Genomic DNA, 13393 nt, shown 5'->3' on the forward strand with positions numbered 1-13393 from the left:
CTTTTTGCTGTATTTTATAGTCCTGTTGAGTCTGGACTACATTTCCCAGGATACCCCATTGCTGGGACTCATTCAGGATTGGGTCTAACGATGAGGAAGTGATTTCGGGTCGCCCAGCAACGGGCGGAGTCCTGCACCGTGACTGGGTGAGCACGCCCCTTCCAGGAGGGTGAAGAAGCTCAATCCAGTTTCTGAGCCGCCCCTGTCTTTCCTTCCAGCCGGACGGCCAGATTGGTCTCTTCCGCGCTTCCACCGCCTCTCCTCTCAGGCTCCGCCCCCTTTCCCGCCAGTCGCCGCGAAAGCAGGAAACTGGATTGCAGCTGCGGATCGGCTGGGCGATCAGTGCGCAGGCGCGAGCGGTCCCGGGGCCCCTGACGCGCGCGGCGCGGTTGAAGGCTGAGTGAGTTGCTGAGGAGACCCGGCGACTACTTCTCTCTGCACCATGGCAGCTCTCCGTTACGCGGGCCTGGACGACACGGACAGCGAGGATGAGCTGCCTCCGGGCTGGGAGGAGAGAACCACCAAGGACGGCTGGGTGTACTACGCCAAGTAAGCGGCCTGGAGCGGCGCTCCCGGGACCCGGTTCCTGCGAGGCCTGGACCCTGCGCGGCCAGCCCGGCGGGCATGCGCATCCAGATGACCAGCCACCTGTCCCGGGTTCCCCACCGTTGTGAGCTCAGGGTCAAGACCGAGCCACCTGGCCGCCTGCAGCAGCACGCCCCCTGCTGCTCACTAGGTGGCACTGCACTATGCGGTGATGGCTCATAGGTCTTAACTCTGCTCACGAGGAAATGGAGCAAACTTCGATGCCCAGCTCCCGCCAAGGGCACCTGGGTTGGAGGCCCAGCAGTCTGTATTTTTGAACAGAGGTCCTGGATGGCTCGCAGTGGTCTCCCCGGGAAGTTTTGGACACCGTAGCAGAGCCTTTCTCCAGTACTAACCGTGACCCTGGGCCACTGAAAGCCCTGGCTGATAGTCTGTTTTCCCCCATCAGTAAAATGAGTTTTGACACAAGAATGAATCCAGTGCTGTGCATAAGGCACTCTGTGGAGACGCTGGTGGGTTGTAGCTCTCCCTCCCAGGCTGCCATTAGTTGGACTGTATCTGTGGCAAAGATGCTTAGGCCTGATGTTGGAATTACCTGAGTGGTCTCTCCCTCCTTCTCCTCCCCTCCCTTTTTCTGAGACAGGGCCTCTCTATATAAACCTGGCTGGCCTGGAGCTAGCGTAATAGACCAGGCTGGCCTCGAACTTTCACAGATCCACCTGCCTTTACAGGGTCTCACTGTATGTTGGCCTGGGTGACCCCCACCCCTAGTATCTGGGTATACACCGAGTTTTTCATGGAGAACTTACTGCAGTTGGGGGAATCTGCTCTTTTTAACAAAATTAAAATATGTAGTGCACAAAATGATGGGTTTTGATACAGTTAGGGAGCTTGATCGGGTTCGTTTTCTCTGCCAGTTAAAGAATTAAAAGGCAGGAAGAACCTCCAATACCTCAAACAGCAGTAGGCAGAATCAACAGTTGAAAGACATTTATTGGGGGGTCGGAGGAAACACATTCACACAGCAGACACACACAGAGAAAAAGACCCTCTGCAAAGCAGAGAGGGGTACTCTGGAAGCCAAAACATCCAGCCTCTTTTTGAGGGACTTTTTAAAAACAGTCTTTGAAGAGTTTTCCTCCCCTAATATAAGAGTTGGTCAGTTTGAAGAAAGATAAGAAGGTTGATTAGCCCATAACTGTTGGGTAACATGCCCTGATTTGGCCTTGAACTTGTTGAGCATTAGCAGGGGCCTAAGGCAAGGAGCGTGAGGAAGAAGCTGGCCGTTAGTTACCTAGCCATACCCCCTCTCCCTATCTGCCTGACTGCCAAGGAGTCTGTTCTGTCTACCCCCTAGTCCCTGACTTTCACGATGTCCTTTTTCATATGTCCATGGGGTACTTTCACAGTATCCAGTGTCCCGTTACTCTTCCTTCCCGCCCCCACTTTCTTCCTCTTCTCAAATACTTTACCCCTTCTGCTTTCTTATGTGTTTGTAAGACATTTTTAAAATAGGGTCTCATGTAGTCCAGGCTGGCCTTAACTTGATATGTGGCTGGGGTTGAGCTCCTGATTCCCCTGTCTCCACTTCCTGAGGGCTGGCGGGGGTCCACAAGTATGCAGGAGCACACCTAGCTTTATGTTTTTAAAAACTAGGAGAACCAATCTTTTTACACATGAGTGTATTATCACTTGGCTTTCAGAAAACAAATTGTTGTAATTACACCTGTAATTTGTGTTTTTAGTTTTGAATATTTAATGTTTTTTAAATGTAGACCACACTGGCTTCAAACTCACAGAGATCCTCTAGCCTCTGGGATTAATGGCGTGTGCTACAGTTTTGTTTGTACAGTAGTGTTTCTTGTAGCCCATGCTTGCCTAGAATTCTTTATATTCCGATCCTGTTGCCTCCTGCCTCCACCTGCCAGGTAGGAATCACATGCTTGCTCCACCCCTACCTGGCTTGAGAAAAATTTAAAAGATTACTTTCCTGACTCATTATCAAATTAGGACTTAGTTTGTGCCCTGGAGTCTCTCCATTGATAGGTTGTAAACTCCCCATGAGATTTTCAGCTACACAAGGTTATGAGTCACTGCTGCCCCTGCTGGCCAGGTAGAAAGAAACGGAAACCAGAAAAGCTCTGGAGAATTCATTCCTTGAAGGGTGTAGAGCCCTGAAGAGCTGGGCCCCTTGGTGGGCACTGGTGATGTCCAGCTAAGTGAGCTGCAGCTGTCAACCTAAGGAGATGATTTGTAATTAGATGGTTCCAGTGCGTTTTGTCTGTCCAGCAGGAGGCGTGTGTGAGTGGGCGAGGGAGGCTGCCTAGGAGAGCTGTCACTTGGCCTGTGTCTCAGAGAACAGGTGGGTGCGTGTGGCAGGATGTCGGGCAGGTGGAGGGGATGGTGGAATGAGGGACCTCAGTCTGGCCTCTGTCTGGTGCAAGGTTGTAAAGTCTGACGCTGTCGAGGAAGGAATCAGTTTGCAAAGGCCCTTCTGTGCTTCACTGAGGACCTGAGACTGCTGCCAGACTCTGGAGCCCACTGATGATCTGGAGCCCGGGAGCGACACTGAGTTTGTGTATTTAGAGAAGTAAGTGAATTGTATGAGCAGGAGGTTCAGGGGTGTAGGCTTGCCAGTGATCCTTCAATTGTTGCTCCTACCTGGACCTCTGTGTGCAGAGTCTCTGCCTTCGAGACCTTTCCAGTCTGTGCTGTTTCAGCCACCTGTACTTATCACTGTTTTTACTCCTTAGCATCTCAAATAGCCATCTTGTCAGTTGGTGATAAAGTAATACAGTTACTCTCTTGTTGAGAGGAAATGAAGCTTAACCTTCGAATGCCTCCTTCAGTGTCCTGCTGTTTCCCTGATGATAGGATCTTTGTCACTGGTGACAGGTGGTTCTAGCTTTTGATCCATGCCCTATACGAGAATGATCTATTATAGCTGTACTTTAGGTTTTGAATGAGTTTATGAAATGTGAATCAAGCCACCGTAGAAGAATAAATACCAAGTAGCAGATAAATAGAAGCCACAGATAGCAAATACTATTTGGTGGAGTACTCACAGGGCCCATCAGAAACAGACTGGAGGAGCCCAACTAAGAGAGAAGTCAAGTCACAGCTTTAAGTCAGGTGTGTACAACATCAGCAGACATCTGGGAGCCCTGTGGAGAGGTAATGCTGGTGTTCCCATCGCCCGGTACATGCTCTTCGTGGACAAGCTTCCCCTTACCCACAGACATTTTTCTATTGTAGGATAAACAGTAGCTGAGGGAAGGCACTTTGGAATCTTCTAGCTGTGTTCAAGGACAGGATGTTTCTTTAATACCCTTAGCTGTCTGCTGTTTCTTTTCTTCCTGTCACAGAGTAGGGAGCCCATCAGTCTCGTGGGGGCTTTTGGAGGACACTTGAAAGAAGCACACAAGAGCCTGGGGTAAGGGAGCCTCCTTGATACCAGAGTCTGCTCTCAGTGGGCTTGGACAGCACATGACAGTTTACCAATAGAATGTATTACAGCTCACCATTTTATTGTAATGGTTGCTCCATTAGACATTTGAACAGTGTCCTCAACAGCCCCATTCTGCAGATGACAGGAAGTGACGGCCGAGAGCTGGAGTGAGTGGACTAGTGGTGCATAGGGACTGTCTTGTCAGATCTGGTGTTTGTAGATCTACAGTCATCTTGTCATAGGCAGATGACCTATGCTGCTGTCTTACTGCGTTCTTAATGTCCTTTTGGGTGTGCTCAGGACCCAGTGATTAATGAGACACTGAAGTTACACCTGGGGATAGAATACACATCTAAAACTATTTGTGTGTGTGTGTGTGTGTGTGTGTGTGTGTGTGGGTGGGTGTATGCATGCCATGGTGTATTGGTGGAGGTCAGAGGACAACGTTCTGTAGCTCATTTTCTATGTCTACTGTTGGATCCAGGCAGCAAATTTGTATCAGGATTGCATGGTAAGCGCTTTCACCTCTTGAACCATTTTGCCAGCTCAGAATGTACATTTTTAAAGTCACTTCTATAATTTTAGTACTTAGGAAGTAGAGACAGTAGAATTAAGTGTTTAATGTCATCCATGGCTATGTAGTGAGTTTAGGCCAGCCCAGGCTGCACAAAACCTTGGCTCCAAAAAACAAAAAACAACAACTAAACTAAACAGCAACAAAACCAACAAAGCAAAAAAAAAAAAAAAAAAAAAAGAACAAGGAAAATAAACATCTAAAAAAGATCAACATTAACAATGCTGTATTTAAGCTATGTTTAATATTTAAATATGAGCGTTATAAACCAGACACTGAAGTTTGTCAATATATCCTTAAATGAAGGGAAAAGAAATACAAAACGTCTGTCTAGAACTCTGTGATTCACAGAGCTTTGTAAAGTTGACTCATAACTGGGACCCAGTCCCTCCTTGCTTTCCTCCCACTGTTCCCCCACCTGGCCTGCAAAATTCCTTCAGGATTGATTCCAGCCCCCAACCTGGGGTCTCTGACCTGATGTAACCAGGAAAAATTCGACTCTGAGTATGTCTTTCTCGGCCTGTTCTTACTACTCCACCTCTATCTGGGAGAGACACATTGAGTGCAGTGATTACTGTATTACTATATTTAGCCAGGTTAACTTACTTTATTGTGGGTCTCTGTTACAGCCACACCGAGGAAAAGACCCAGTGGGAACATCCGAAAACCGGCAAAAGAAAACGAGTTGCAGGAGGTCTGTATGGCAGAAGCCCAGAATCCTGAGTCTGAAACATTGATTAGCTGGGGAAGATGTCACAGTGGTGAGGTAGCAGTTGACCCTATCGTCCTGGGAAGGCTGTCTGGTGGGAACAAGGAACAAGACTCTCAGTGTGAGAGTCTACTGGGATTTGGCAAAAGAGGAGATAAGACGTTGAGATGGACATCAGGATGCCTTATGCCTTATGGCCTTAAACAAAGCGTTACTGAAACAGTTGCGGCCTTTGACTTGTTGCGTTTTTCTGTAGTTGCACCATGTGGGTAATCGCTTTTGGTGTAGGCTGTGGAGGCAGATGGCAGTGCTTTACAGAAACCTTCTAGGTGTTTCCGAACAAGTACACAATCCATGGAATAGAAATATTGAATAAAGACAAAAGGTGTTGAAGCTCCTTGGCCTCAGTGGGTTTAGGATCTAGTTGAAGACAGATGAGCTGGTACATGAAAATGATGGATGGCTCTATAACATGGTGCAAGGCAGCCCAGGTCAGCACTCCACTGGTCAGTGCCTGGTGTACTTGCAGACGTGGTTGTGGGCTTTGGGAATGCATGTTCATAGGAGCATCTGCTGAGGCTTGCAGTAAAAGGAGGAGCTGAGTGAACATTTAAGAGTGATCAAGAGAGTAACAGGATTTTTGTTAAATCAGGAAGGAGAAATGTGGATTCCAGAAGGGATACTGGGCCTTCTGTGACTGCCACCCTTGAATCTTGTGACCAGGGGAAGCTGGTCCAGAGGGTTTAGGAGGCGGGATAAGAGGGGTGAGACTTATTCCCGACCTTGGGGTGTGGCTTGGTTTCATTCTACTACACGTACAGCTGTCACTCTTTCTTGTGTTTCAGATTTGCCGTATGGATGGGAACAAGAGACAGACGAGAATGGACAAGTGTTTTTTGTTGAGTAAGTGTCTGTGTAGAAACATGGCCAGGAGAGCCTTCAAGAGGAATTTTTCATTATAATTTCCTATATTGACTGTAGGAAAATATGAAGTCATATTCACCTGTTTTGTCAGCAGAAGTAACCACCTTCTCTGGCTTTCTGATTTTTTTCCCCTTCCAGTCTGCAGTTTTCCACCCTTTTCTGTGCACTAAGGTTTTGGGGTTAGGCCAGACTCCCCCTTCACATTCCAGCCCGCCACATGGATTGTGGTGTGGCATTCACTATGCACACCCTGATAGAACAGCTACAGTTTCTACTCCCGTTCCCTAAGGTTAAACAAAATAGTAACTTTACAGAGAATCTGATAGCATGCATGTTGGGGATTTTATGAAATTTTTCTTAGGTTTTCACTGTGTTTGATTGAACTACTCCCTCCCTCCCTCCCTCCCTCCTTCCTTCCTTTCTTCCCTTCCTCCCTCTCTCCCTCCCTCCCTCCCTCTATTTTCTTCCCCGCCTGCCTTTCTTTTCTTCTTCTTTTTTTCCTTTTAAGCTGCTTGTCTTTGAGGCTTCCTAAATTTTTACAAAGAATTGATTGATGTGTCTATGTGACTGTATAAGGGCATCAGGTCCATCTACTATCATTCTACAAATTCCTTTGAGGTTGGGTCTCTCCCTGAACCTGGAACTTGCTTTTTCTTGGCTCAGGTGGAAGCCAGTAAGCCTCAGCAATCCTGCTATATCTGCAATCTTTGGAGCCGGGCTTACAGATATGCAAACAGGGAATTCCTGGCTTGTTGGATGGGTGCTGAGTTCCAAACTCCAGTCCTCCTCGTTGGGCAACAAGTGCTGTTAACTACTGTGCCGTCTCTGGAATTGTTTTCAAATTTGTATAACTACAGTGACAGTTTGTCATGGCCTCACCTGTTACTATCCCTGTAGTAATAGTTATAGTAACAGGTTTACCTGAGGTAAATGGTTTGTCAGCAGACCTAATGAACTCCCTCTTGGTATGTCCCCTGTACTGGGAGCAGGTAGGCCAGGGCTTGCTTTGGAGAATGAGCAGTCATTGGCAGCTCCAGCAGGGCAGCCTCCCTGGCAGGTGGGTGGGTGGATAGTCTTTGCTGCCTATTAGATTATAAAGGATTTCCTCTCCCTTGATTTATAAAAATCTTTCCCCTTATCAAAATAGGGATATAATTTTTTAGTTTTGTTTTCTGAATATCCTTTTCCACATTTTCTTGGAGAATGTGGCTGTAGAAGTTCTTAGCCTCCTGTACATGTATGCTCCTCCTGTGCACACACATGCCTGTGAACCTGTTCTCTGGGGTGCTTTCCTCTTTACTGGCCCAGAGCAGTGGTTCCAAGGTGGGATTCTCCAATCGTTATCTTTGGCAGCTCTTGGGAACTTATTAGATATACACGTACTCAGACCCCCCTACTATCTGAATTTCAAGTGGGGGTGTATTGTTGGTGGTGGCTGGCAGCCTATGCCCTCCAGGGAATTCTAAAGCATGCTGGTTTGACTGGCCTACTCTAGAGAGGAGACAGCTGAACTTGCCTGTGATGGATCAGACATCGTGTTTTAGGGTATGGTTTCTGTTTTAATACAAAAGTGATGGCCATTGCTGTGTCCCAATAAAACTACAGAAACAGGTGCTGATCTAATGAATGAGCATGGACTTTGGAAGCAAGCTGGAACAAGACTTCCCTGACTGGTTATTCTCTAGCCTGCTGCAGGAGTATGCTGGGATATGCTCAACAACCAGCTCTTCGTGGAAAAGAAGTGTAGATTTGTTTCCATGTGCAAATGCTGTCACCAGTGCCAGTTGTAGGCTACCAAGTGGAACCCCTGAGGAGCAGAGGACAGCACAGCCAGCGCTGCTGATGTCAGTGTTGTCAGACAGGGTCTCACTAAGTTGCTCAGACTGGCCTTGAAATTGCAGTCCTCCTGTTAGCTGGGATTACAGGCCTATGCCATGAAGCCCAGACACATTTTACATCATCATCTTCTATGTGTATCAGGAGGGTTCTTAATAGTTTTAAGTATGTTAATGACTTTTCAAGGTCTTTATTTCAGATCTCAAGAATACACATAATTTTTGTATTACATTTTTATATATTTAGAATGTGTGTGTATATGCGTGCATGCATGCACATCATGGCACACACATGGCCATCAGGACAACTTGCAGGAGTTGTTTGTTTGCTTCATCACATAGGGTTCAGGGACTGAACTCAGTTATCAGGCTAGGTAGCAGGCACCTTTACTTGCTGAGATATCTTGACAGCCCAGGAATATATTTAAAATGTAAAAATGGTATTAAAAGGAGTAATTTAATAATCTGTATGTGCCAGTATATTTTAGTGTTGTTTCTGTAAATTCTAGATCAATTCTAAATCAAAAGTAGAGTGCTTATTATAGGTGGCTTGGCCATGGTCTTACAATGAAAAGCATTGAAACTTTGCTATTTGGCTTGCTTTATAGTTATTAAGACTTCCATCATTTCCACTTTCTCCTTGTGTCACAGGGTTTTTAGGCCTTTGCACAGGCCAGTGAAATCACTTGGCCGTGTATTGATGAGAGTAGTTGGCAGATCTTACAGATGAATTTATATTAACATGAATTCAGTAGAAACTTACAGTCTTCTCAGGAAGCTGTTGTGAGAGCCAAGGGGCCAAGTGTATCCTAGTACCTTCAGGTAGTTCTGAGAGGCTTCCACAGCTGGGTTCCCAGGCAGGGGTGCTGTCCTCTGGAGGTTAGAAGACAGATCAGTTGGGTTCTGGATCTCTCCATGTTTGACAGTAAGCCTTTCTGTGCATGAACCATGGCGTGTTCCTGAAGTATTAGAGTATCTTGTATTTGGAGCTACTGGTCCTTGCTGTATAGAGATCAATGCCCTCCCTGTTCTTTGCAGCCACATAAATAAAAGAACTACCTACTTGGACCCAAGATTGGCATTTACTGTGGATGATAATCCAACAAAGCCAACCACTAGACAGAGATATGACGGTAGCACCACTGCCATGGAGATCCTGCAGGGCCGGGACTTCACAGGAAAGGTGGTCCTGGTTACCGGAGCGAATTCAGGAATAGGTAAGTTACTTACTGTCATCTTATTTTACTTATTTCTTTTTTTGTGAGTGCTGCGGTGAATTCTACTTAAATATAACCAGTGAAACTTTGGAAGTGAATCTCCAGTTTAAAGATGGTCTCATAGCCTTCTCAGCTGTTGTTTCATTAGAATGGCAGCCTCTTTCAATCCCAGGGTTACAGTGGGAGGCTGTGTGGGGCCTGACCTTGAAGTTGCTCAAAGCTGAGAAGTCAGCAAAAGGCTGTGGCTATTTTGGTATTCAGGGGCTGGAGACAACAGGCTCTGGCTAAGAGTTTTTGACCCGGTCTGTGTGGTGCATGGATGTATTCCAATTACCTGGGTTATTCAAACCAAAATTGATTGGTAATGGGATACTGGACAACAGCAGATTGTGACTTTGGATCCAAGGGTACTGCAGGTTTCCACTGGTCATTGAGCCTATCATTTTCTTCTGGTAACCGTATCTTATTTCTTCATAAAACTGGAGAATTCGTCCTTGTCCTCACCTCTGCAGCAACCCTCCTAATTGCTGCTCTTTAACCACAGTGGCTGTGGTGAGGTCAGTGGGCACTTGTGCCATCCTGAGGGATGGAGATTTATTTTGTTTTGGTCCATTGACATCTGACATTAGCATCTGAATTGCTTTGAGATAGGATATGCATCTTCAGATTAAAGAATAGAATTGCATCCAGATGTCCTTTGGCTTGTCCTCTGTCAGGTTTCTCTCTGTCCATCTGTCTGTCTATTATGGCGCCCCCTCATGACCTCTCTCATGACCTTTTCTCTATCCTTCCTGATTTCGAAGTCCCCATTGTCCTTTTCCAGCAAGCATAGGAGGTGAGTTACCACCTTTAGCGGATCAGCCACTGTGCAGTGTGGCAGGCTCTCAGAGCTTGAGATTGCCATCCCAGATACGGACAGGGGCTTGACCATACTATGCTAAGGTAAAGGGACAAAGGAAATTTGTCTAAGAAATGGGAAGCGATTTCCTTAAAATCCCCTTCTAAACCTCATCTGAGCTCAGAATACATTCAGTCCAGCCTTTCAGTCTCTGCCTTGGGTTAAAGTCTGGATAACAGTCATGCTGTGTGTCAGTGGAGCTGCAGTGCTGGTGATAATGACTGGCTCCTTGGGATCCCAGAAGCAGTGGGTTGACCACTGTTACAGTTCTGAGTGTGGACCCAGAATACTGTAGAGTAAGTTTTAGAGAAGGATTTGAGGAATTAAGAAAAATCCCTTTGCTTATGTAACACTCAGCTCACTAGGAATTTAATGAAAAGATCTCATTCCTTTAGTCTTTTAGTTGGACAGTTTTTCTCTCATTTATTCACTTAAAACTTATTTATTTTATTTTATGTGTATCAGTATTCTGACTGCATGTATGTATGCACACTACTTTTGGAGTCCTGAAGAGGTTATTGGATATCCTGGATCTGGAGTTATAGAGGGTTATGAGCTGCCATGTTGGTGCTGGGGCTTAATCTGGGTTCTCTGCATGAGCAGTTCTTAACCAGGGAGCCATCCTTCCAGTCCCCAGGATAGACTTTCTTTAATCAGTGAGGTGTGTGACTGGTTCCTGTCAGGTGCGTGGTCTGATGTTAGCTAGCAGACCTTTGAATCCGACTGTTGTCCTGGCAAAGATTTGCAGCACTGGGTGTTTGGCATTGCCATCTTGGCCTCAGACTTGGCTGAGGACAGGATGAAAATCGTGTTTGGGTGATTTCTGAGATAGAGAGACCTGGAGATGTTGAAGTGTGACGAAGAAACACGTGGACCCAAAGGCTCCCCAAACCCTGGGAGCAAGGGTGGGAGAGCTGCCTCTGCGTTGCCCCCACTTCCCTCTCACACTTCCTTCCTGAGCCCACAGTTCACTGTGTGGACACTGCAGGAGGTGTGCATGGCCTCACAGGTGCGGCTAGTCACAGGGTGAGGTCAGGATGGATTGTGGAGGATTGTAGGGAAGCCAGCAGTCCAGCCCCTGTTTTCCCTGAGGGACTGACTTGACCACTGCCTGTCATTCCTTCCCCCTTTCTACTCCAGCAAGCATGAGCCTGTGCTAGTGCTGCAGATTCTGACTCTTCAGTTTTGGAAGGATGTATTGCAAATTCCAGGTAATCAAACCTGTACAGATCCTTCTCCCTCTTCAGCAGGCGTGTCGGACTTGAAGAAGCTGGAGGTTGATAGGAACCTGGCTTTTCATCATAACGTAGTTGTGTCCTTCCAGGAAGTCTTGGAGAGTGTTTTTGCCCAGGTAGTCTGTGGCTTCTAGATCCGAGGCTTCCTTCTCCCGAGCCATGCAACTGCTAAATCGCCCCCACTGCTTCATTTTTGCCTGTGGAGTGCAGAGTGGAGTGGGCATCTGCTCCCAGGATCACGGGTGTCACCCTCTGGGAAAGCTTTGCCAGGGTCGTCAGCATCCTTTTCTTTGGGCCACAGCAGGGCGACTGTCAGGTGTATCAGCAGTTGAGTCTTTAGCCTGTGAAGCTGAGTGGATTGATTCTGAGCATGGTCCCCCGTGACTGGAAGGACCCCTTGTCTGCTCATGAGTGCTGTAGCCACAGCACCTTTTCCGTGCTCCCCTCCAGGCACTGCCTCATCAAGGTGGAGGGAGGAATGTGTCCCCTGACCCACTGACTGGGTTCTCCTAGGGCCCTGTCCCCTTTGATGTGAGCTCTGAGCAGACTGGTCTGTCACTGACTTTCTCACACTGGCCGTAAACAATGCAGGGCTAACTTTTGAATGCTGATACTTGGTATTTCTAAGGCAACTGAAGAACTTCTCAGTTTTATGCAGGGTGAAAAGGCCAGGATGGTTCTGCAGTGTAGGATGATTCAGAGGCAATGCAGAAGGACTAGGGGAGCATGAAAAAAGTTAGTTTTGGAAACAATGTCTTACCATGTATCCTTGCCTTGAGCTTGCTATATATATAGGTCAGGCTGGCCTCCAACTCCTGATCTTCCTGCCCTCCCATGCCAGGATTATAGATGTGCCTCACCACACCCTGCTCCCAGCCCTTCTCATTACAGTTGTTAGCCAGCTTTACCTGTTGACTGGATTCAGCTGTCTAGATTGGAGTAGGTCAGCTGCAGCCCCTGGGTGTAATTTGACCTACCTGATTTTGTAGGTGTTTTATATTGGAACACAGCCATGCACATTTAAGATATCACCAGAAGTCGAGTAACTACAGCAGGGATTATGTGGCCCCCAAAGACTAAAGTATTTACTATGGGGCCTGCACTCAAAGCGTTCGCTCTTCCTGCACTGGGTGGTCTAGCTGAACACAAGGCAGGGTTGCCTCGGCATTCTTACCAGCCACAGTTTAGCTGAAGCTGGGATAATGGGATACCCAGCTGCAGGAAGAGTGGCCAGCACATCTTGAGTAACTGGAAGGGTCGTCTTACCAATGTCCATCCACCCACCAGTGTTCTTAGTGAACTGCAAGGTTAGGATGTTGTCTTCTCAGGAACTAACACTCTTCTCCTCTTGACCTTTGTTTAACCAGCTTTCTGATCCTGAAGACTTTTAGATTGAAAGCTGTAGCTTGTGGACCTCAGAGGAGATCAGCATCTCAGGCTCCAGGGGGAGCCATCCCTTCATCCAGAGCTGCTGCTAGCAGATCAAGAGCCCGGAGCCTGCTTGCTACACAGTAGACGAGGGAGGAGCTCACTGCCATGTGTGCAGCACAGCTGGGCAGGAGGGGCAGGAGGCTGTGGCTCTTTGGAGTTAGCCGCTGCTGGCTCTGATTCTGTAAAAAAAAAAAAAAAAAGAAGGAAATGGCTTCAACACAGAGTTGACCACATCTAAGTCCTGGGGAGTCTCAGGAAAGGGCTTGTTTCAGGCTAGGAAGTCTTCCACTTTCCTGGGGGATTTCCCTGACTAAACCTGTGTGCCAGCCACTTTGGCTATGTGTGCACAGAGCTGTGTGGAAGCTGCTGGCCTTGAACCTGCGGGCTGACTTGCAGTCAGGCAGCACTGGTGGCTAGGAGGGCAGCCACACGTCCCTTGTGTGGGGCAGCGGCTGCACATATTCTGTTAGAGCAGCATTTGAGCTCCAATTGATCGATGCTTCAAATAGATGGATATATTGCCGTTCTGTTTATGGGGGGGGGGCAGGGACAGTCAGACTTCTGCCAAACGCCGTT

At 47.3% G+C, this 13393-nt stretch overlaps 1 protein-coding gene across 1 annotated transcript in view; it reads left to right on the forward strand.

The window, feature by feature from the left end:
- Positions 1-305: 305 nt before the first annotated feature.
- The window catches only part of Wwox (WW domain containing oxidoreductase), a 943055-nt gene continuing 929967 nt past the window's right edge, over positions 306-13393 (forward strand). The window contains exons 1-4 of the mRNA XM_028875689.2: positions 306-549; positions 5198-5262; positions 6123-6180; positions 9075-9253. Of these exons, the coding sequence (XP_028731522.1) occupies positions 443-549; positions 5198-5262; positions 6123-6180; positions 9075-9253 (409 nt within the window). The 5' untranslated portion in view covers positions 306-442. The remainder of the gene's footprint in view (positions 550-5197; positions 5263-6122; positions 6181-9074; positions 9254-13393) is intronic.

This window comes from Peromyscus leucopus, chromosome 5 (assembly GCF_004664715.2).
Source record: "Peromyscus leucopus breed LL Stock chromosome 5, UCI_PerLeu_2.1, whole genome shotgun sequence".
In the NCBI taxonomy this organism is placed as follows: domain Eukaryota; kingdom Metazoa; phylum Chordata; class Mammalia; order Rodentia; family Cricetidae; genus Peromyscus; species Peromyscus leucopus.